Raw genomic sequence first — 24,478 nt, 5'->3', positions numbered from 1 at the left:
GCAGCCACTGATCAGTATTGTCATGTATTTATTGGTATCGCGATTGATTTATTGTAAATAATATTCTAAAGGTTGGATACAGGTATTCAGCAATGTTCACACTACCCTCTGTCTATTGTCCCAAACACACAAGATAAATGCTGTTGGCATGTGCTGCAGCTGTACCGTTACGTTCAACTAGAGGGCAGTGTTTAAAAGGTTCATGGTTGAATGATAGTATCGTGGGGGTACTGTGACAGCAGTAGCGAGTCAACTGGCCTTTTCAACATGTTTTATTTGAGGCATTTCACCTCTGGAAAACACCCACCATTGTTGAGCAATTATAATGAATAGGCTTGTTGTGAAACAGTAGCCCATGTCTGTGTCGTCATTTTCCCAGCTGATATTAATTGTATATTTTAATTACATTTTTAATTTTGTATTTGTATTATTGTGTTATGTTTTTTTTTCTTCATTCTAAATAAACAATAATTACAAACTGGATGAATTACGTGACAGTATCCTGTGAGTTGTTTTAATTTGTAAAAGGTCACTTAAAATTTCAAAAATAAAAAATTGAATAAAATGGCAGATGTGGAATATAGTATGGGTTTCCCCAACCATACGAAATCGGCGGACCAGACCGAGAATCCAAAACTGGGCACTTTAGTTATATATTTTCTATAGGGGTATATATTTTCTAGGGGTTTTTTATATTTATGTTGTGGATTATGACCAAGGAAGCTCAAACAAGAGCCATTCAGATTAATTGCGGGATGATAATCAGGGATGTCATTCATTCTCTCTCTCTCTCTCTCTCTCTCTCTCTCTCTCTCTCTCTCTCTCTCTCTCTCTCTCTCTCTCTCTTTCTCTTTTCCCCCCCACTCCCCCCACACAGAGTGCGATTGAGTCTCTGTTTGGGGCATCTCTGACTGGCGTGGCCTTCTCCATGTTTGCGGGCCAGCCTCTCACCATCCTGGGTAGCACCGGTCCAGTCCTAGTCTTTGAGAAGATCCTCTTCAAGTTTTGCAGGTGAGCTAATTCTGGGGCTACATCCCAATCATTGCCATTCTTCTCAGCAACTGGACAGTTTCTGGCTAACGGTGTTCTGACCTTTTGTCAAGACGGTACAGTTGACTCCTTTCCCACCTCTTTTTGTCTTGCTGCTTGCTCGTACATCATCCTCTCTACCCACCTACCAACTGATGTATTGTATTTTCTGTGGGTTACGTCTTTTAGATTTTGGAACTTTCTAGTCTGTTATTAACCGGTTAATGTGGCTTGGTTAGTCAAAAGCAAAAATAACCAACATTTGCATGCATCCCTACCCCTAAGCGGCCTTCGGTTCAGTTTGTGTGTGTACCGAACGAATGCAGAGCTCTTTTACCCACTGAAAAAATCTCAGCCAGTACGCATGCGCACACACACACCACAGAGAGATTGTTAGTAATTCAGCAGTCTTTACGACGAACACAGATAAACTAGAGCTTGAAGTTCCTCCAGCATCCCTTAAATCTCCTGTTTGGGGAAAATTACAGTTTCTCAGTTACCTACAATGACAATGGACAAAGACAGGTGGATCAGACCAAAGCTATATGCCGGCATTGTTCAACTGCAATCGGGTATGCAGCTGGCTGTGCGTCGAACTTGCACACTCATTTGAGTCGACATCACCCGATTGTGAAGATCACAGGTAAAAAAAACTGAGTGAAGTGCAAATCCAGCTATGGCATTTAAGCAGCCTCTCGCTAACAAGTCAGACAAAACAATAACAAACGCTATAGGTGTTTTTATAACAGCGGACCATAATCCCTTGTCGAGAGCACAGGTTTTAAACATATGTTGAAAGTAATTGAGCCTTGTTACATAGTAGTTCCCTCCTCCACATTTCAGCCAGCAAATCATACCAGCCCTTTAGAAACAAGCACAAACTACAGTTGTCCACGACTTATCCAAGGCATCACTCTCATGACCTATGGATGGACATCTATAGACATCTACTATCTATCTATATGTATGACACATAATTTGAATGCTTACAATCTGTAGTTTCAGAATATGTAAAAAAACAAAAAAATTACTTCAGCAACTGGTTGATCAAAAGACTGTCTTGTGGTGTCACATATGAACAATACTGCTCATCTGTTTTCAGTCCTGTGTAGTTTATTTGACCATTTTGCAACCAAGCACATATATTACACGGTCAAGTCCAGGACTCCTCCCTCACATGGGGAAGAGCAGGAAGCCAGTGAAGGTGCTGTGGTGGTTGCTGTTGTCCCAGATCTGGGTCTCCTTCCAGAGTACCATCTGGAGCTTGTCTCCTTCCTCCAGCAGGAAGGTAGCCCCGTTAGAAGCCGTGTCGCTGCCCTCACCAGAGGGCGACTCGTGGGCGATCAGCATGATCTGGACTCCGTTCTTGTAGAGCACGGAGCTCATGGGGTAGTTGGAGGGGGCATTGGTTGTGAAGTGAATGTAGTAGACGCCACGGACTGGTGCCTCGAACACACCTGAGGAGCAGATTATTTTCAACATGTTGTACAAAAAAAGTGTGTGTGTGGGTGTGTGGTGTGTCTGTGCATTACCTGTCTCTGAGTCATATGCACCACCGACATTGGTCAAGACATCTCTGTAGATTAGTTCTTTGTTGTTAAACAAAGTCTTTTGGAGCCCATTGCCTCCCAATGATGCAGCAAATGCCACCTTAGGTATTTCTGCCAACAAAAAAATAATAATTCAGCCTACTTAGCAGCATGAAGACATCGGGTCAATCTCTGGATCAATCTCTCTGTTCGTATGTCACACATCTTTTGTCCGTTTGTTTTGACAATATTTTTTAAACTTCAGTTGTTTTTAAATGCTCCCCTCGAATTATTTTTATAGTTTTATATAGACCACCTCAATACTCTACTATCTTTTTCAATGAACTTACAGAGTTTTAAAAGATGAAAATGGCAATGTTAGTTAATGAGTATCTACTGTCAACATCACTAAAGTTAGCAACAGAAAGCTAGCTAACGTCAATGTTAGTGTTAACACAATAACGTAAAATTGTTGGCCGCCAGCTAAATGATGGTAATGTTATTGTTGGAATCCGGCATGTTTACAGTTAGTTTGTAAATACTTTTAACTACGGTAACCGTTCATAAATTAACTGCTCTCTATGATGAGCGCTCTGAAACCAGAGCAGATTTGCAGAGTGTATTTATGAATGTATTTGCGAATGTGTTTATTATTAAGCTTTGTCTTTTGATGTGCTTGCTGCTTATAGCACAACCGTTTATGCTTATCAACAGATGCTAACTGCATAAGAAGAAAACGCTGACAGTTTTCAGCAGCCAGCTTCTCGAGCTAATTTTATTTATGCTCAAATGTTATGTTCAGATATTATACAGTTTTCAGAGACTCAAGATAATAGCTTGTGTTGACACTGAACCTGTGTAGGCCTACTTTTTTTCCACTCAGAAAATGTATCAGGAATCGATAAGAGTGTCGATAAAGAATCAAACTGATAAGCAGAATCTATAATGGAATCGGTATCAATAACATCTTATCAATTCCCATCCCTACTCGTGACGGTGCAGCTAAAGTGATATGGTGCAAAGAGAAGAGTGCAAAGCTTTTCAGACCTCACCTTTTGGCCAATTGACTGTTTTGAAATAGTGCAGGGCTCGACATTAAGGCTTGTCCACTTGTCCGGGACAAGTACATTTTATGTTCGGACAAGTGGACTTCCTCCTGCAGTTGTCCGATGGACAAGTCAAAACAAAAAAAGAAATCAATATGTATTAATATCTGCAAACATGAATTCCTCCTTCCGATCTGAATAGTAAAAAAAAAAAGCAAGCAAAGCGATGCCGCGCCTCATTCTCGCTATTTCAGTCTCTCGTAGTTCATTATCGTCATAGTTCGTAAATTCGCTCAGAGCGCCAGAGCGCACACTGCGTTCAACGTCATAAAGACGTGATTGGACAAAAGGCATTCCATGAGTGCTGATCAGATTCCAGAGCGAGTTTACGAACGCAGCCATAGTGTTGTGGGTCTCCTGTCACTAGTGCCATTCACGTGAACGCGTATTCGCTTCTTCTCAATGCCGCTTATTTTCATGTAGTTCGATGCGATCGTATATTTTAGGTTTGAAGTTTTAAGACCAGCACATCGCAATACGAACTTCAGAATGACACTAATTATAGATTTCTCAATTTGAATATAGGATAGGCTACTATCCAAAAGCTAGCAAATAAGATTGCTTCCATTGGGGAGAGACTATAGTTACAAACATTTTTTGTAAATATTCCTAGATATTCATCCCTTTTGTGGCCAATCTTAATCAAAAAGGGTTAGGGTTAGGGGTTACGTTTTTAAATAATTACAAAATATTGAATACATTTGAAAATTAAGGATACATCATTATCAAATCAATAGTAGTCAAATGTGTTATTTGCATACACATACACTCACTGGCCACTTCATTAGGCACACCTTGGGGTTGGACCCCCTCTTTTGCCTTCAGAACTGCCTTAATTCTTTGTGGCATAGATTCAACAAGGTGCTGGAAACATTCCTCAGAGATTTTGGTCCATATTGACACTATAATATCACGCAACAGCCCGCCTGGCACCAACAACCATGCCAGGTTCAAAGTCACTTAAATCACCTTTATTTCCCATTCCATTTGAACTTCAGCAGATCGTCTTGACCATGTCTACAAGCCTAAATGCATTGAGTTGCTGCCACATGATTGGCTGATTAGATATTTGCGTTAACAAGCAGTTGAAAAAGGTGTACCTAATGAAGTGGCCAGTGAGAGTATAATATATTATTATTCATATTATTGCTTTTTCAAAATCTTTGGATTTGGACAAGTAACTTGAGCTCTCGGACAAGTAAAAGATACGTTCACTTGTCCGAAGGACAAGTACCTGAAAAAGCTTAATGTCAAGCCCTGAGTACTGTCAAATAATCAAAATAAAAAATAATCAAATAAGCACTTTACGTAACACGTTACTTGCACTAGCAGAGTCTTGAATATCAAATATACATATTTTATTATCACATTCCGCTTTATATTCAGGCTAGCTACTGTATGTTTGTCTCCAGACATGTTTGTTGTCATGGTGTTCTTTGATCGTAACCATGCCACTCTTACTGAAGAGGTTTCCTACCTTTGATGGTCTTCAGATCTTTCTCAACCGTCTGCAATCTCTGTGTCAGTTCTGTCAACAAGGAGCAGTAGTTAAAGGGATAGTGCACCCAAAGTACAAAGTCTATACACTTCCACTTTACAGTGTCATAGAATACAAACATACCCACTGCACACTTAATGACACAAACACACACACTGAAGAGTACTTACACACAGGCCCCATTTTTGACAGCGTAAAAATGCGACAACACACAAGCTATCAAGAAGAAAATGACACAGCATGCATTTAAAATATATAATAGTGCAACATCCTTGAGAGGCTAGCAGTACTATTTGCCATGTCAACATATCAATCCCATTCTTTATACACACACACACACACACACACACACACACACACACACACACATACACACACACCCACCCATAGAAATGAAAAAATAACACTTTTGGGTAACTTTTTCTGCTAAACCACACTCTGCAACTGAGAAAAAATAATAGCCCTTTCTCGAGTATGTAATTATTAATCATTATTAGGCCCTTTTCATTTCCACAATGCAGTAAACGCAGACAGAATCACATAATTCAGATATAAATCATTTATTAGCGTTTCATTATTAGCATTTCAAACTCTGACAAGCTATGCCACATTGAAAATGTGGTTATCCATGTGCCCAAGCTTACCCCTGTTCTGAGTCATGAGGCCCGCCATGAGGATTCGAATGTCAGTGATGTTCTCAAACTCCAAGCTGTCTCCGATCTCTTCCAATGCGGTGTCGTTCCCTCCCGCTTGGGTGGCTGCAGCCAAACACAGGCAGGCTAGGGTCAACAGCGACAAGCAATGTGGTGCCATGGTCTCTTACAGGATGTGTGTGTGTGTCTGTCTGCAGAGAGAAGGGCATCAAGTAACGTTGATCCTATTCCCCTGTGCTTTTATAGAGACTGCCAAGCACACACACACACACACACACAAATTGGAGATCTCCTCCGTCTGGTCTCACAGTGGGGAAATCTTTGTTTACCAGGTCATGGGGGTTGACTATTGATCCTCTTAGCATGCTGAAGAGTTTTCAGGGTTTCTAGATTGTTACATAACCAATGGTCCAACAGTGGTCTTGTCACAAAAAAGGAGGAATTGACTCAAGCCATGGGAAATGCCACCATTATGTTCTGTGCCTTCAGGGCAATCAATGTAGTGTGTGCATATGTGTCTAACTCTCTCTCTCTCTCTCTCTTTCTCTCTCTCTCCTCTCCAGTGACTATGACCTGTCCTATCTGTCTTTGCGCACCAGTATCGGTCTGTGGACAGCCTTCCTGTGCCTTGTCCTTGTGGCCACTGACGCCAGCTGTCTGGTCTGCTACATCACACGCTTCACCGAGGAGGCCTTTGCCGCGCTCATCTGCATTATCTTCATCTATGAGGCCCTGGAGAAGCTCTTCCACCTGGGGGAACACTACCCCATCAACATGCACAACCACCTGGACAACCTCACCTTCTACACGTAACAACTACAAAAATGGCCTCCATTTTCACCGTGTAAAATAGGAGTCCTGTATTATAACTAAACTTAGCTTCTAAAGTAATGACTCCAATGTTGGGTATGAGATGAAAGGGTACTTAAGTAAATACTTTCAGCTGGGTAACATTTTACAACTTGAAACTGCTTCTAACTATTATAACTTATTATCAAAATAATGAATCTAGATCAGCAAATGCCATCTCTCTTACTCGGCATCTTCTTCAACTGAACTTTCTCAGCCGCAAGACATTATGCTAGTAGTAGTAGTTCTGTTGGTGTAAATAGCTATCTGTATCTGTCACAGCATTAACACAATGAGGTAGTCATGACAGCTGACTTAAATGCCATTACACATGGTTAAGTGGAGGGTTGGTTAGTTGCGTATTTATTTTATGTGATGTGCTGACTCCATCTCAGGTGTCAATGCTCTCCGCCGGCTAACGCCACACCTGAGATCCAACAGCTCTGGAACCGCAGTGAGCTCACCCCAGAATCCATATCTTGGAGCGAACTCGGTGTGACAGTAAGTTTGTGTGTGTGTGAGCTGATTATTATTTGATATGATCTGATCTCGGGCCCAATGATGACATGACTCCCTCTTACTCTCCCTCTCTCCGTTGTAGGAGTGCACTAGGCTCAGGGGGGTGTTTGTGGGTCAGGCCTGCAGCCACGACGGCCCCTACATCCCTGACGTGCTCTTCTGGTCCGTCATCCTCTTCTTCACCACCTTCTTCCTCTCTGCCTTCCTCAAGCAGTTCAAGACCAGGCGTTACTTCCCCACCAAGGTCTGGGATTAGGCTAAATGTGTGGGGATGTCAAGGCTGATTAGGCATGCTAAATGTGTGGGGATGTCAAGGCTGATTAGGCATGCTAAATGTGTGGGGATGTCAAGGCTGGTCGCAATCTTTTTTTTTTTTTTTATTGGTTTGGCAAATACATAGTCAGGAGATTAGTAATCCAGCATCAATAGAGCTCTGAATAAAGTTTATACACTTGAAATTTACCATTTGTTCAACAAAACTTGCTATCTCTGAAAATGACTGTGGTGGAACTTGAAGTTGAAATTCTTCTTTTCATTTATTTTTTACATTCATTGTTTCATTTACTAAATCAAATAGAATACAAATTGTGGTGATTTCGTATTATGTATTGCTTATTTTTGGCCAGCAAATTTAAAATGCTGCAATGCTGCTTTCCCTCTCTTTCAGTCCTTGTCGTTGATTGTCACACTGAATCTTTTCTTTGCAGGTGCGCTCTACCATCAGTGACTTTGCAGTTTTCCTGACCATCATGATCATGGTCCTGGTTGATTACCTGGTGGGCATTCCCTCTCCAAAACTCAATGTTCCTGACCGCTTTGAGGTATGTGGAATTTTCTCTGTTGTTGTAATTTTCTTCTAATGAATGGCATGAATTGTGTATGTGAATATGTGATTCCCATTTACAAAGTATGTTGTTAAAAAGTTGATTTCCCAATGTAGATGGCCCCAGTGGGATGGTAGTATTTTTGCATTCAATATTTACAGTTCACCGTTCAATCACAGACTTGGAATTGCACAAGCGTGACATAACACACAAACAACTGCTCAACTATGTTGGGGATCTGCAAACTCCATGAACCTGATCTCATGAACGTCAATATGAGTGTACAAGGACAAAGTTATTTGGCATTTGGCAGACTCAGTCGGGCTTCCCCATGGCAGTTTAAGTTCTGTTCGGATTATACCTGGTACAAGTAAATCCCCTCATGTGCGAATACCGTGACATCAATTTAAATAGTATTGCCCTTTTTCTAAAAGTCCCAAAGTATTCAAAAGCTAAATTGAATGCTATGATGAACCCCCCCCTCCCCCCCTCCACACACACACACAAACCCAGCCACATCCAACCCACACAAACAACCCCCAGGAAAACAACATATTAGCCATTTGTTTGTCAGTGTTTCCCACAGGATGTTTTAGACTGTGGTGGGTGGACCTCGGACCCTTTAAACTCTTTCGTCAACAGGAGGGGGATGTTATCGATAGCACTAAATTGTATGGAGATTAACGACAGCGCTAAATCACATGGACTTACAGTAGATGCATTGCAAATCCCAAAGATCACATAGCTCACGCGTAAAACTCACATCGTCCGCGTGTACTATGTGTTTGTTTCTTTACAAGACAATGCCGAGACAAATTAGACTATGGCGGGTCGCCATATGTCGTGTAATATGTTATTCTAAAACTATGATCTGACATATCCACACAAAACATCAAAATGTTACCTATTAAATAACATCTTGTTTTTGCATCTGATCATCATATTCTAATGTTATAAGCAGTTTAGTTTGTGTGTCTGGTTTTTAGGCAGACATTTGTGAAATAGAGCATTAATCTTAAGAGTTTAACGATGGCATTAATGTACCCGGTACTGTCCACAGCCCACCTCTAAGAACCGTGGTTGGCTGATCTCTCCGCTGGGCACCAACCCCTGGTGGACTATGCTGGCTGCAGCCGTCCCTGCTTTACTCTGCACCATCCTCATCTTCATGGACCAGCAGATTACTGCAGTTATCATCAACAGGAAGGAACACAAACTGAAGGTGAGATGAAAAGAGGGATGGCCTGGGTGATAGAGAGCCATGGAAATGCGGGTGAGTGTGGAGGAAGGGAGAGTGGGATGGGGTGAGAGAGAGGATGGCATGGAAACTGGGGAAGAAAGATAGGTGGGGGAAGAAAGAGAGAGGAAGAGCTTTGGGGGAAGTGATGGATAGTGGAAAGGTTCAGGACTGGGAAAAGAAAGGGGGTGGACAGGATAGAGGGAGAGAGTTGGATGGGGAAGAAATGGACAGATGTAATACTAATGTAGTGTAATGTCACTGGCTTCCTTTTGCATAATGCAATGCATCTACAGTAGCTAGGATTTCTTTTTTTACTTTTATTTTATTTAACCCTAACAGTTATACACAATTTGTGTGTGTGTGTCTGTGTCTGTGTGTGTGTGTGTGTGTGTGTGTAATATATTGTTATCATTGTCCGAATGCCACACCTGACGTTATCTCTCTCTCTTTCTCTCTCTCTCTCTCTGTCTCACACACTCACACACACACACCCTCTCCCACTGTAGAAAGGCTGTGGCTACCACCTGGACCTGCTGGTGGTGTCGGTGATGTTGGGCGTGTGCTCCATCATGGGCCTACCCTGGTTCGTGGCGGCCACGGTCCTCTCCATCTCCCACGTCAACAGCCTGAAGGTGGAGTCGGGGTGCTCGGCCCCTGGGGAGCAGCCCAAGTTCCTGGGCATAAGGGAGCAGAGGGTCACCGGCTTCATGATCTTCATCCTTATGGGCTGCTCTGTCTTCATGACCTCTGCGCTGAAGGCAAGGGTGTCGCCGTGTGTGTGTGTGTGTGTGTGTGTGTGTGTGTTCAGTTAATGTGTCTTCGTTTTCAAATAAAGCGTCAGTTGATGCATTACATTTTTATATACATTTTAAAATTCAAGGTGCAGGATGTAAAATTCAAGCTTTCTAATTGCTCTAACAGTTCTATGTTACTGTGTTTAATACGTTTGGAGGTCTAACTGAATTTCGCCTCTGTGGCAGATTTCCAAAGATGAATGTCCTTTTTAAATAAATGTAATAATAATAACTTTTATTCAATGTCTTCTTTCTCTACCAAAACATATTTATTGATGGCACTAGAGGTGGTGTGTGGGTGACAAAATAAAAATAAAAACATCTAAATAACGAAACAACCATTTTTTCCCTTTCTAGTTCATTCCCATGCCAGTACTCTACGGGGTGTTTCTCTACATGGGCGTTTCATCACTCAAAGGCATCCAGGTGTTTATGTGTATGTGTGTGTGTGTTATCATGCGTGTGCCATCACTGTTTTACTGTCTTTGTGTGCTATAGGCCACTATTTTAGTGTATGTAAGTGTGCATGTGTGTGCAATGGGTCTCTGTTTTATGTGTTTGCAAGCCTCCATGTATTTGTAGTGGATCACTGTTTTAGTATACAGCACATGTGTGCAGTCACTGTTGTACTGTAGCGACTGAGGGAGAATTCAAAGTATTTCTAGTGAGTCATGTCCCATGTGTTAGTACGTTTGTGCTGCAGTGGTTATTATTGTTTTGTTTCAATAAAAGTTGTGTTTGGTTCATCCTCCTGTAGTTCTTTGACCGTATCAAGCTGTTCGGCATGCCTTCCAAGCACCAGCCTGACCTGATCTACCTGCGTTACGTGCCCCTGTGGAAGGTCCACGTCTTCACCCTAGTCCAGCTCACCTGTCTGGTGCTTCTGTGGGTCATCAAGGCTTCCGCCGCCGCCGTCGTCTTCCCCATGATGGTATGGTGACTCTGCACACAGGCGTCTACACTACATGCATTACGGATATTATAATAATATAACCATTATTATCTTCAACTTTTTTAATGATGGAATTCAGTCCACCTTGTAGTATTTCTTCATTCATTGAGAGAGAGAGAGAGAGAGAGAGAGAGAGAGAGAGAGAGAGAGAGAGAGAGCGCTATTATCACAGGGCTACAGGAATAGTAGTCAGATTTTAATGTTTGAAATGTTTTTCAATTCGAACAGATCACTTTTGTTGACACTGATCGTGTGTGTGTGTGTGCGTGCTCTAGGTCTTGGCTCTGGTGTTTGTGCGGAAGCTGTTGGACTTCTTTTTCACTAAGAGGGAGCTGAGCTGGCTGGATGACCTGATGCCTGAGAGCAAAAAGAAGAAGGAGGATGATAAGAAGAAGAAAGCAAAGGAGGTGTGTGTGTGTGTGTGTGTGTGTGTTGTGTCAATCTGAGTGCTGATGGACTGTTTCACTGACGGCTGTTTCCATGGACACAGATTGATCTTAGTCTTGGACTAGATAACATTTTCTCTAAAATGCATTTTTGTCTAGGATTAGTCTTATGCAAAGCCTGTTATTCTGCAGACAAGGCCAAAGGTTGAACTAGAACTCTGTGCAATGGATGAGGGTCACTAGAAGGAAGTTGCGGTGTACCTTAACACTAGAACAGCCATGGGTGGGGTCATTTGACCTAGTGAGTAAAAAGAAAATTCTACCTTTGCACTCGATAATGGTAAACAATTGGTAATCTGACACCTGAGTATGCTGATTACACAACTACAAAAGCTTAGAATATTCTACTCTAGTTATACGCACTCTAGATTATAGAATATTTCAAGGCACAAAATGTATAATAGTGCTTTATGTAGAGTCTTATTTATCTTGGTAGACAGCCCAAGTCTCCTGTAAATGGGCCTTGACTCCTGCACACCCGGAGATGACTAGTAATCATGCCAAATAGTGTCGGGTATTTCGAACGCCATGACGCTGTCTTTGCTAGCTAATTTCACAAGTAATTTTCTATGCTAATGTTACCAAGTTGGCTAATTAACTGATGTACCAAACCAACTCACATCACATCAGCCAAAGTAGTGCTAAATATAATTTCATAACTAGAATTTGTTTCCAATCCTAGCTAGCTTACTTACTTACTTATCATCTAGCAGCATGCCAGTCATTTCACTGTGCACAGCTATTACTGTGCCAAATGTACATTTGATAAGTAAGTCTGTTCTGGATGTGTTGTTATAAGAGCTTCATGTAGAGTAGAAGAAAATGACCCCGGTGCTCCCATGGTTGTAGATGTGCTGTCCTCCTCACTCACTGTTACTGTGCTTGGTTGTAGGAGGCACAGCAGATGCTAGATGTCCATGACTGCATAGGACACCCATACGACGAAGATCCTGTTAAGACCCTCAAAGTTTGGTGAGTACGGGGGGGGGGGCATTCAGTTGCCATGGATACAATAGTAACAGAGGTAATACACTATGAAGAGGAGTAGGTCACAAACTGCAAAAGTAAAATAAAAATGTAAATTTTAGGATTTTTTTTTGAGACAGACGATATATAGTACATGCAAAAACGGTTTATTCTGGGGGGTTTTAAGGTTAGAATAGTTTTTTAAAGAAAGTACTGTATTTTCAAAGTCATTAGTGTGGGATTATTTCAGTGCGTTATATATAACACTTTATAACAATATTTCTAAATATACAGTATCTTAAGAAAATCATTGTCCACTTACCATAGCCTATCATTGCTGATCCTCAATGCAGACATCAGGCATATATTATTTTTCAAGTGGCTTGAATTTAGATCTAGCAAGCCCAACTCTGCAGGCACTGTGTTTTGTCCAGATAACTGTGTGTGTGTGTGTGTGTGTGTGTGTGTGTGTGTGTGTGTGTGTGTGTGTGTGTGTGTGTGTGTGTGTGTGTGTGTGTGTGTGCTTCTTGTACCCATGAGCTGGTATTGTACACAGTATTGATACGGTATCTGTCAATCCACTGTAATCATCATTTGGTGTGAATAACATCCTATGTGTAGGCATAACTGGTTGTTGGCTCAGCACTACTGTAACTGACTGTTTTCATAAGGTCAAAATGCACTGATAGTATTTATGTCCTTTAGATATTGTACATTTATGTGGACGTAAATAAAGCATTTAAAATGTGTGTGTGTGTGTGTGTGTGTGTGTGTGTGTATGTGTGTCTGTGTGTCCTGCAGTTCAGACCCCTCTGTAGTAAACATTTCTGATGAAATGGCCAAAACCGCGATATGGAAAGCTGTTGCCATGAGCTCTGAGAGTGCCAAAGCTCTGAAACCTAGTGCAAGGTAGGCTATAACTCCTCTGAGTCATTATGCTTTCCACTGCTCCTCTCTCAAAAACATGCTCCCTTTCATCTAACTTCCATGACTCAACCTGGAAAAGAGGATATAAAGTAGGTGACAACAAAATCCCCATTTAAGCTATTTGAGGGCTGTTGGATTTCCATAATTGCTTACACTTGTGAAGTCTCCTTAAGAGATTAGTTTACCTGAATTCCTTCATTGATCCCTCAAAGATAGTCTTTGGACCCCAAATTTTGATTGCTCACTAATTTATATACGGTAATGTCCTTAGTGAGTCTGCCTACCCCTCTATAAATCACAAACGTTAAAAATCTATGTTAAAAATCTAAACCCATTTTTATAAAGAAAAGGTTCACTGAGTGCAAAACAGCTTTACCGAAGTCCAAGAGAAGTAAACATGTTTCTCTCTGTAATCGCTGTGTAATACCACCCTCTTCTCTTAGCCAGGTCAGAAGTTGAACCCAGATCTCCCACTCACGTGTTTTGTGCGTGTTAGCATTAAACTTAAGATAACCTTTCAATGACTTTAGGGTTAAGCCAACTCAAAAGGCAATAGTTTGTCCAATGTTAATAGTGCTGCTTTTAAAAAATAGTTGTTATATTTTGAAAATAGTTTGCATTTTCATTCAGAATATTTTGTTTCAATTACCCAAGTTTGGGTCAATCCCAATATCTCAGTTTAGAAAGTTAAGTGTGGTTTGGCTAAGCATGTCTTCCACATCATCTCATATACTTGATGATGATGACGACGACTTCAGTAAATTGTTCATGGTGGTGATTATGATGAATTGGTCGTGTGTGATAATCATGTTAATCATTATTGCTGTTTTCTCTGTTCACAGCCAGGAGAAGGTGTCCTGTGTTAAGATACATTTGGAAGACGATCAGGGGGCAAAGATTGTTGATGCAGAGTCTTTCTTATGAGCTGCTTACCTCTCTTGTACACCAGGGGGCAGTGTCGCCGTTTAATGACCCTGCCCTAGCAGCCACTGCCATACCAAAGCCAAGAAGGCAGACCAGGGGGCACAATGGGCTCTGTGTTACCATGCTTGAGTTCTTATTGTGAAATGAGTCTGTGAGAAATTAATCTTTTATTTGATCATGATTTTAAGGTAAAAAAAAACAACAACATGATTTTACATTCAGGTGTACATGGAGAACCACTGGATTATGTTGGAGTGAGTTCAGGCTTTTTAAAATATCCATAGATTGTCTGCGACATGTTCTGAATCATGTTCTGAATCTGTCCTTGTATCACATCTGTGTATAATATTATAGCATTATGAACAAGGCAGTTTACCCTCTTATCACACCCATAGTGTGTTTATCATCATTGTCCAGTACACGTTATACACATATAGAAATGTATAAAGCTAAATGTGTATAGCATGTATTTATTAATAATACATTGCACCCAAGTGGTTAAAAGAATGTGTTAAGAGTCCAAGGTACCCAGTTTGAGATCAAGCAGCATCAAAGCACCCAGAATGGCTCGACCACAACAACTCTCGAGCTCAGTCTGAAACACACCTGAAGTTTATTTTTTATTGTTTGTTTAAATTTGTGTGTGTGTGTGTGTGTGCGTGTGCGTGTGCGTGTGCGTGTGCGTGTGCGTGTGCGTGCCGTCGGAGAGTCATGTCCACTTGAGGGACTTGATATAGTGAAGCGTGAGGGCACACTCTCCTGAACGGTGGGGATAGTATAACGAGCCTGTATAAGGCCTGTTAGCAACCCCGCCAAGGGAGTTAACTCTCCTGGGGTTGTGGTTAGCACGGCCAGTTGGTATGCGGGAGATCGGGGTTAGAGACCCACATGGGGCAAGTTACTCTCCCAGTCCCGTTCGCTACAATATACTCTTAAGGGTTTTACCTGCACAATGTCCATAGGTGTGTGTTGGTTGAACGATACTTAGTAGAGCAGAACCGGTGCCTTTGGCCTCAACACAGTTGAGGATGCTAGAACTATTCAATATTCTTCTTGCTGTACAAGATAATATAGCCTGGGTTTTATCTATGGTAGTTTGCTGACGAAATCTTAAAAGACCTGCCGTACCCTTGCTAAGATGATGGTGGAAATGACTTTTTATCCATTAAAATGGTTTACATTCAATGGAATATTTACTGTTATGGGATATATATTTTATATTGTTTTTTTTATCATCACCATTGTTATCTATATATGGATTACTATATGTATAGCATTTGTATTTATTTTGAGTGTCTCTACATTGTAGAGTTTGTGGTCGGGGTGGGAGGGTTGAAGGGTTGTTGTTTGTTTTGACCAGCCGTTTAATTAATTACTTTAATTTCCTGTCAGTTATATCTGTGCACTTTAGGTACGCATGCCACATCGCGAAAGTTGGGAGAGACTACATGTACCTTTTCTATAAATATCTACTAAGATCAGTCTCAGGAAGTCATGGGCTCAGCGAGGTCCTCATCTCTCTTACTCACTCACTCTCTCGCTTCCTCACTCTGAAGTCAACTAGCGCTGCCAAATAATGGACCCTTCTTCTTCTTTGCTCTTTCTTTCTCTTTTTCTTTCTCTCTGCCTCTCTCTTCCTTTCAACCTCAAGGCTTGGCTAGGTTTTTTTTTTAAAAAACGCTTAATGCTAAGAAAAATATTTGTTCCAAGTTCTAATGAATAGGAATTGTATTGTATTGTATTTTAAAATCAAATACTGTTACAGGAGGCCATACTGGAACATAAATTAGATGTTCACGGAGTCTTCAATAATGTGTTTAATGAATTGAATCATGTGAAATAACATTCTAATTAAATTACGTTTATGTTGTAGTGTTAAGCCAAATTGATTGGTTGATTGAGTGTAATTGTAATAAATAAAGAGAGGACACCCATTAAGACCAACAATTCAGATGACTGACAGTTCTTGCCTAAACACCATATTGATTTAGCCAGTTATTTACCTTATTGATAGAAGTATATGTCAAGATAAAGCAACTGTGCTTTTCCCCTCTGTTTAAAAAAATACGGTATAGACTTTTGCAAGAGCTGTTTGTCTCCCTCATGGGCATTTATTGCCTCATACATGTGAATGTTTTAAAATGTATGTGTTCTTTTGTCACTTGACAGTGAAGTGCTTTAGCAATGGGACTGGTTTAGGACTTGCTGAACACTGGGGAGTTTATTAATAGCTGTCTGATGTGCCATTCCTCAGTGGCTTCCCTAAAGGACAGTAGAACACAGAACAAAGTTCTGCAGAACTGTTAGATAAGTTCTGCCACCAGTGTTGACCACAGATTATTGAGATGTATGTCAAACCTGGATGGGTCATGTCATGAGGTTTCTTTATAATGTGACTTATCATTTCAGTCCAGTAGCCAAATCCAACCTCACCTCATGTCACAGTTTGGTTTGATGTCAGTTAAGTTGTTAATGATTGTTCTTCAACTGTACAATGAATAGTACCTATACTATTCTTATGATGAGGTGGGGACGAGAGGGAAGTGCGTAAAACAGGCAAAATAAACATATTTTTTGTAATGGAAATGACATTGTAAAAGAAAAGCAATAAATGTTATTACATTGTAGCAGTCTTTGTGGGCCTTCTTTGAGAAATTCTTGGTTGTAACTGCATTGGCATGGGCTTCAGTCATAACCAAGGTGCAGCCTATGGAAGTAAATGTTGAACATGTTTGATAGCTGTGTTACCATGATTACAATCAGGAACATCATCAACAATTTATCACCTCGCTGTCATCAGAATGACCACACACCCTTTTGGGGGAAAGCAAGTGTGGAAAAGTGCTGGTGCCTTATTGGAAAAGCTAGTGTCACCATGCCTAAAAGCTGCTGGATACTATTTTACGCACCAAATATTTTAAAAAGTCCTCGTTTATTTTAATTGAATACTCTTCCCCAAAGAGCGGACAGTAAAAGAAGAGATCTGTTGGTTCAATCCATTCGCAGAGGATGCAAATGATAATCAGTGGGACCATTCCAGTCAAGTCCTTACAGTAGCGTGGTCAAATGTTCTGGCCGCAATATTATTGGTGGACGAGTTGAAAGTTCTACGTCCACTGTCAGGCAAAATAGCCGTGTTGGGACTTTAAACTGTTCAAAATGTCCCAAATAATGTGAAATAGTGTACATTTACCTTTTAATTCATGTAACTTGCTCAGCCATACATTACACCGAATGTCTAGAGCAGGGGTCACCAACTATATTTGTCCAAGTGCCAGAATTTTTCAAAGCATACACTGTGGGGGCCGGACTTTGTGTGTGTGTGTGTGTGTGTGTGTGTGTACCCTAGTTATGGAGTGGAACCCTAGTTGTGGAGTGGAACCCTAGTTATAGAGTGGAACCCTAGTTATGGAGTGGAACCCTAGTTATGGAGTGGAACCCTAGTTATGGAGTGGAACCCTAGTTATAGAGTGGAACCCTAGTTATGGAGTGGAACCCTAGTTCTGGAGTGGAACCCTAGTTCTGGAGTGGAACCCTAGTTCTGGAGTGGAACCCTAGTTATGGAGTGGAACCCTAGGTATGGAGTGGAACCCTAGTTATGGAGTGGAACCCTAGTTATAGAGTGGAACCCTAGTTATGGAGTGGAACCCTAGTTATGGAGTGGAACCCTAGTTCTGGAGTGGAACCCTAGTTATGGAGTGGAACCCTAATTATGGAGTGGAACCCTAGTTATGGAGTGGAACCCTAGTTATAGAGTGGAACCCTAGTTCTGGAGTGGAACCCTAGTTCTGGAGTGGAACCCTAGGTATGGAGTGGAACCCTAGGTATGGAGTGGAACCCTAGGTATGGAGTGGAACCCTTGTTATAGAGTGGAACCCTAGTTCTGGAGTGGAACCCTAGTTATGGAGTGGAACCCTAATTATAGAGTGGAACCCTAGTTATAGAGTGGAACCCTAGTTATGGAGTGGTACCCTAGTTATAGAGTGGAACCCTAGTTATGGAGTGGAACCCTAGTTACGGAGTGGAACCCTAGTTATAGAGTGGAACCCTAGTTATGGAGTGGTACCCTAGTTCTGGAGTGGAACCCTAGTTCTGGAGTGGAACCCTAGTTCTGGAGTGGAACCCTAGTTATGGAGTGGAACCCTAGTTATGGAGTGGAACCCTAATTATGGAGTGGAACCCTAGTTATGGAGTGGAACCCTAGTTATAGAGTGGAACCCTAGTTATGGAGTGGAACCCTAGTTATGGAGTGGAACCCTAGTTCTGGAGTGGAACCCTAGTTATGGAGTGGAACCCTAGTTATAGAGTGGAACCCTAGTTATGGAGTGGTACCCTAGTTATAGAGTGGAACCCTAGTTATGGAGTGGAACCCTAGTTACGGAGTGGAACCCTAGTTATAGAGTGGAACCCTAGTTATGGAGTGGTACCCTAGTTCTGGAGTGGAACCCTAGTTCTGGAGTGGAACCCTAGTTCTGGAGTGGAACCCTAGGTATGGAGTGGAACCCTAGGTATGGAGTGGAACCCTAGGTATGGAGTGGAACCCTTGTTATAGAGTGGAACCCTAGTTCTGGAGTGGAACCCTAGTTATGGAGTGGAACCCTAATTATGGAGTGGAACCCTAGTTATAGAGTGGAACCCTAGTTATGGAGTGGTACCCTAGTTATAGAGTGGAACCCTAGTTATGGAGTGGAACCCTAGTTACGGAGTGGAACCCTAGTTATAGAGTGGAACCCTAGTTATGGAGTGGTACCCTAGTTCTGGAGTGGAACCCTAGTTCTGGAGTGGAACCCTAGTTCTGGAGTGGAACCCTAGTTATGGAGTGGAACCCTAGTTATGGAGTGGAGCCCTAATTATGGAGTGGAACCCTAGTTATGGAGTGGAACCCTAGTTATAGAGTGGAACCCTAGTTATGGAGTGGAACCCTAGTTATGGAGTGGAACCCTAGTTCTGGAGTGGAACCCTAGTTATGGAGTGGAACCCTAGTTATAGAGTGGAACCCTAGTTATGGAGTGGTACCCTAGTTATAGAGTGGAACCCTAGTTATGGAGTGGAACCCTAGTTACGGAGTGGAACCCTAGTTATAGAGTGGAACCCTAGTTATGGAGTGGTACCCTAGTTCTGGAGTGGAACCCTAGTTCTGGAGTGGAACCCTAGTTCTGGAGTGGAACCCTAGTTCTGGAGTGGAACCCTAGGTATGGAGTGGAACCCTAGTTATGGAGTGGAACCCTAATTATGGAGTGGAACCCTAGTTATGGAGTGGAACCCTAGTTATAGAGTGGAACCCTAGTTATGGAGTGGAACCCTAGTTACGGAGTGGAACCCTAGTTATAGAGTGGAACCCTAGTTATGGAGTGGTACCCTAGTTCTGGAGTGGAACCCTAGTTCTGGAGTGGAACCCTAGTTCTGGAGTGGAACCCTAGGTATGGAGTGGAACCCTAGGTATGGAGTGGAACCCTAGGTATGGAGTGGAACCCTTGTTATAGAGTGGAACCCTAGTTCTGGAGTGGAACCCTAGTTATGGAGTGGAACCCTAATTATGGAGTGGAACCCTAGTTATAGAGTGGAACCCTAGTTATGGAGTGGTACCCTAGTTATAGAGTGGAACCCTAGTTATGGAGTGGAACCCTAGTTACGGAGTGGAACCCTAGTTATAGAGTGGAACCCTAGTTATGGAGTGGTACCCTAGTTCTGGAGTGGAACCCTAGTTCTGGAGTGGAACCCTAGTTCTGGAGTGGAACCCTAGTTATGGAGTGGAACCCTAGTTATGGAGTGGAACCCTAATTATGGAGTGGAACCCTAGTTATGGAGTGGAACCCTAGTTATAGAGTGGAACCCTAGTTATGGAGTGGAACCCTAGTTATGGAGTGGAACCCTAGTTCTGGAGTGGAACCCTAGTTATGGAGTGGAACCCTAGTTATAGAGTGGAACCCTAGTTATGGAGTGGTACCCTAGTTATAGAGTGGAACCCTAGTTATGGAGTGGAACCCTAGTTACGGAGTGGAACCCTAGTTATAGAGTGGAACCCTAGTTATGGAGTGGTACCCTAGTTCTGGAGTGGAACCCTAGTTCTGGAGTGGAACCCTAGTTCTGGAGTGGAACCCTAGTTCTGGAGTGGAACCCTAGGTATGGAGTGGAACCCTAGTTATGGAGTGGAACCCTAATTATGGAGTGGAACCCTAGTTATGGAGTGGAACCCTAGTTATAGAGTGGAACCCTAGTTATGGAGTGGAACCCTAGTTATGGAGTGGAACCCTAGTTATAGAGTGGAACCCTAGTTCTGGAGTGGAACCCTAGTTCTGGAGTGGAACCCTAGTTATGGAGTGGAACCCTAGGTATGGAGTGGAACCCTAGGTATGGAGTGGAACCCTTGTTATAGAGTGGAACCCTAGGTATGGAGTGGAACCCTAGTTATGGAGTGGAACCCTAGTTATGGAGTGGAACCCTAGGTATGGAGTGGAACCCTTGTTATAGAGTGGAACCCTAGGTATGGAGTGGAACCCTAGTTATGGAGTGGAACCCTAGTTATGGAGTGGAACCCTAGGTATGGAGTGGAACCCTAGTTATGGAGTGGAACCCTAATTATGGAGTGGAACCCTAGTTATGGAGTGGAACCCTAGTTATAGAGTGGAACCCTAGTTATGGAGTGGAACCCTAGTTATGGAGTGGAACCCTAGTTATGGAGTGGAACCCTAGTTATGGAGTGGAACCCGAGGCACCTGTGTGTGTGTGTGTGTGTGTGTACCCTAGTTATGGAGTGGAACCCTAGTTGTGGAGTGGAACCCTAGTTATAGAGTGGAACCCTAGTTATGGAGTGGAACCCTAGTTATGGAGTGGAACCCTAGTTATAGAGTGGAACCCTAGGTATGGAGTGGAACCCTAGTTATGGAGTGGAACCCTAGTTATAGAGTGGAACCCTAGTTCTGGAGTGGAACCCTAGTTATGGAGTGGAACCCTAGGTATGGAGTGGAACCCTAGGTATGGAGTGGAACCCTTGTTATAGAGTGGAACCCTAGTTATGGAGTGGAACCCTAGTTATGGAGTGGAACCCTAGTTATAGAGTGGAACCCTAGTTATGGAGTGGAACCCTAGTTCTGGAGTGGAACCCTAGTTCTGGAGTGGAACCCTAGTTCTGGAGTGGAACCCTAGTTATGGAGTGGAACCCTAGGTATGGAGTGGAACCCTAGGTATGGAGTGGAACCCTTGTTATAGAGTGGAACCCTAGGTATGGAGTGGAACCCTAGTTATGGAGTGGAACCCTAGTTATGGAGTGGAACCCTAGGTATGGAGTGGAACCCTAGGTATGGAGTGGAACCCTAGTTATGGAGTGGAACCCTAGTTATAGAGTGGAACCCTAGTTATGGAGTGGAACCCTAGTTATAGAGTGGAACCCTAGTTCTGGAGTGGAACCCTAGTTCTGGAGTGGAACCCTAGTTCTGGAGTGGAACCCTAGGTATGGAGTGGAACCCTAGGTATGGAGTGGAACCCTTGTTATAGAGTGGAACCCTTGTTATAGAGTGGAACCCTAGTTATGGAGTGGAACCCTAGTTATGGAGTGGAACCCTAGGTATGGAGTGGAACCCTAGGTATGGAGTGGAACCCTTGTTATAGAGTGGAACCCTAGTTATGGAGTGGAACCCTAGTTATGGAGTGGAACCCTAGGTATGGAGTGGAACCCTAGTTATGGAGTGGAACCCTAGTTATAGAGTGGAACCCTAGTTATGGAGTGGAACCCTAGTTATGGAGTGGAACCCTAGTTATGGAGTGGAACCCTAGTTATGGAGTGGAACCCGAGGCACCTGTGTGTGTGTGTGTGTTTGTGTGTGTGTGTGTACCCTAGTTATGGAGTGGAACCCTAGTTGTGGAGTGGAACCCTAGTTATAGAGTGGAACCCTAGTTATGGAGTGGAACCCTAGTTATGGAGTGGAACCCTAGTTATAGAGTGGAACCCTAGGTATGGAGTGGAACCCTAGTTATGGAGTGGAACCCTAGTTATAGAGTGGAACCCTAGTTCTGGAGTGGAACCCTAGTTCTGGAGTGGAACCCTAGGTATGGAGTGGAACCCTAGGTATGGAGTGGAACCCTTGTTATAGAGTGGAACCCTAGGTATGGAGTGGAACCCTAGTTATGGAGTGGAACCCTAGTTATGGAGTGGAACCCTAGTTACGGAGTGGAACCCTAGTTATAGAGTGGAACCCTAGTTATGGAGTGGTACCCTAGTTCTGGAGTGGAACCCTAGTTCTGGAGTGGAACCTTAGTTCTGGAGTGGAACCCTAGGTATGGAGTGGAACCCTAGTTATGGAGTGGAACCCTAGTTATGGAGTGGAACCCTAGGTATGGAGTGGAACCCTAGTTATGGAGTGGAACCCTAGTTATGGAATGGACCCCTAGTTATGGAGTGGAACCCTAGTTATGGAATGGAACCCTAATTATGGAGTGGAACCCTAATTATGGAGTGGAACCCTAGTTATGGAGTGGTACCCTAGTTCTGGAGTGGAACCCTAGTTCTGGAGTGGAACTCTATAGTTATAGAGTGGAACCCTAGTTATGGAGTGGAACCCTAGTTATGGAGTGGAACCCTAGTTATAGAGTGGAACCCTAGTTATGGAGTGGAACCCTAGTTATGGAGTGGAACCCTAGTTATAGAGTGGAACCCTAGTTATAGAGTGGAACCCTAGTTCTGGAGTGGAACCCTAGTTCTGGAGTGGAACCCTAGTTCTGGAGTGGAACCCTAGTTATGGAGTGGAACCCTAGGTATGGAGTGGAACCCTAGTTATGGATATATATATATATATATACGTATATATATAATTATTTTATTTAGGCATACTATTGTATATAGTACTATTAGCATATTACTGTTTAATATTTTCATTTTCTTACTAAATTAATGTTATTAATGATTATTAGCCTATTATCAGTGTGAACAGACTCCTGACACCTATTATCCAACCAGCCACCAGGGGGCAATCAAGATATTTTGGCGTGCTGTGTGCCAAACTAAGTGGGGATCTGAAAGAGGTTATGGACAAAACAATGAAAATAATTAACTTCATCAGAGGAACTTCCAGTACGCAGCATCACCTGTTCCGCAAGTTTGTGCTGGAATCTGAAGCCATTCACGAGGACCTCCAGCCTGATTTTAAGAAGTTGGCGTCAGAGGGGAGATGTTAGTTCTCTCATTAACAAAATGTGAGCATTGCAGACATAGGATTTTATTGTTGCTATGTTAAATGGCATGGTTTATTCATTGTTAAAGTGTAATTTAATGACCTGGTTATTACCGTTTTATTTGATATAGGCTACAGATGCCAGGCGATACCAGGATGCCGCGGTGAACGTTTGACTGACCGACTTGAAAACAACATTTCTGGCAATGAAGGCCTATCATTTGCCATGCTATTTTTTTTATTTAAGTGATGTTAATCTTTTTCATTTTCTGACTGAGAAGTTAGTTATTTAAGTCACTGTTAATGTTACGAAATGTTAAACAAGAGCAACAAAGAGTGAAAAATAAAATAAAACGAAATGTTAAATAGGCCTATGAGTACTATGTGAAAAAATTAAATACAACGAAATGTTAAATGAGAGCTATGAATTTGTCCTCATTCTTGCATGAGAATAGCGCTACGTCTGCCGCATTCCATTTAATAAAAGAGGGGAATTAGTTTCAGCTTCGCTACTGCTATTTAGTGCCCAACCAGAAGCAAGGCTGCAGCTTTGTGAATGAGGTAGGTCTGACTCCTCCTGCATTGTAAGAACTATATGAATCTATGATATATGTTCTAAACGGTATTTCCCTCATTTTCGAAAAAAAAAAAAAAACGTTAAAAAAACCCGTAAAAACATGACTATTCGGCGGGCCCGATGGAAAGCTTTGGCGGGCCGCCTGTTGGTGACCCATGAGACTCTAGACTCTAGAGCATCATAGGTTGCTCATTGAAAACAAGTTCTACAGAGAAAAAAATGCATTCTGAGATACAGGTGTCTCTTCTTCGGAGGTTGGATACACGCTGGCTTCTATTCACATGAAATCACTCATTGATCATGCAAATAATTGTTATTGTCTTGCAGTCTATATGCATATGCTACCTATTATGGTTGAAATTGATAAGCTATTCACAACTGTACAGTCTGTTTCGATTAACCGTGATGAGCTATGATGAGGGAGCGCAAATGGACCATTTGGGAGCAGATGTTAATCATACCTCACTGACTTGGGAGA

At 42.3% G+C, this 24,478-nt stretch overlaps 3 protein-coding genes across 5 annotated transcripts in view; 1 reads left to right on the top strand and 2 right to left on the bottom strand.

The window, feature by feature from the left end:
• slc4a7 (solute carrier family 4 member 7) overlaps positions 1-16,868 on the top strand; it is a 45,837-nt gene extending 28,969 nt beyond the window's left edge. For 2 of the 3 annotated variants that reach the window (XM_080540658.1, XM_080540659.1), the window contains exons 13-25: positions 878-1,011; positions 6,379-6,624; positions 7,060-7,165; positions 7,266-7,427; positions 7,891-8,004; positions 9,068-9,229; positions 9,754-10,005; positions 10,399-10,467; positions 10,799-10,972; positions 11,269-11,400; positions 12,332-12,411; positions 13,207-13,314; positions 14,175-16,868. In XM_080540658.1, coding sequence (XP_080396784.1) covers positions 878-1,011; positions 6,379-6,624; positions 7,060-7,165; positions 7,266-7,427; positions 7,891-8,004; positions 9,068-9,229; positions 9,754-10,005; positions 10,399-10,467; positions 10,799-10,972; positions 11,269-11,400; positions 12,332-12,411; positions 13,207-13,314; positions 14,175-14,256 — 1,821 coding nt within the window. In that variant the 3' untranslated portion in view covers positions 14,257-16,868. Of the gene's footprint in view, positions 1-877; positions 1,012-6,378; positions 6,625-7,059; positions 7,166-7,265; positions 7,428-7,890; positions 8,005-9,067; positions 9,230-9,753; positions 10,006-10,398; positions 10,468-10,798; positions 10,973-11,268; positions 11,401-12,331; positions 12,412-13,206; positions 13,315-14,174 lie in introns of those variants that run through there. The other variant, XM_080540660.1, reaches the window with a different exon arrangement.
• Positions 1-24,478, bottom strand: part of LOC308166379 (chromobox protein homolog 3-like) — a gene marked incomplete at its 3' end in the record, with an annotated part of 245,305 nt that overhangs the window by 176,033 nt on the left and 44,794 nt on the right. The window lies entirely within an intron of this gene.
• Positions 1,754-6,032, bottom strand: LOC308166378 (complement C1q-like protein 2). The gene is made up of 4 exons (XM_080540661.1): positions 5,807-6,032; positions 5,142-5,192; positions 2,562-2,690; positions 1,754-2,486 (listed from the first exon to the last, which is right to left on the bottom strand). The coding sequence occupies exons 1-4, from the start codon at positions 5,973-5,975 to the stop codon at positions 2,203-2,205; spliced, it is 633 nt and encodes a 210-aa protein (XP_080396787.1). The 5' UTR covers positions 5,976-6,032; the 3' UTR covers positions 1,754-2,202.

The sequence above is a fragment of the Nansenia antarctica genome (assembly GCF_963989245.1).
Source record: "Nansenia antarctica genome assembly, chromosome: 10".
Classification (NCBI taxonomy): Eukaryota; Metazoa; Chordata; class Actinopteri; order Argentiniformes; family Microstomatidae; genus Nansenia; species Nansenia antarctica.
This window is presented reverse-complemented; position numbering and strand designations above follow the sequence as displayed.

Bases quoted from the DNA above. Each gene is read 5' to 3' on its own strand.
- LOC308166378 (XM_080540661.1), bottom strand. From the start codon at position 5,975: ATGGCACCACATTGCTTGTCGCTGTTGACCCTAGCCTGCCTGTGTTTG. The intron at 2,691-5,141 runs GTAGGAAACCTC...TTTTGTTGGCAG, and splicing joins AGATCTGAAGACCATCAAAG to AAATACCTAAGGTGGCATTT. The intron at 2,487-2,561 runs GTAATGCACAGA...TCTGCTCCTCAG, and splicing joins TGCATATGACTCAGAGACAG to GTGTGTTCGAGGCACCAGTC.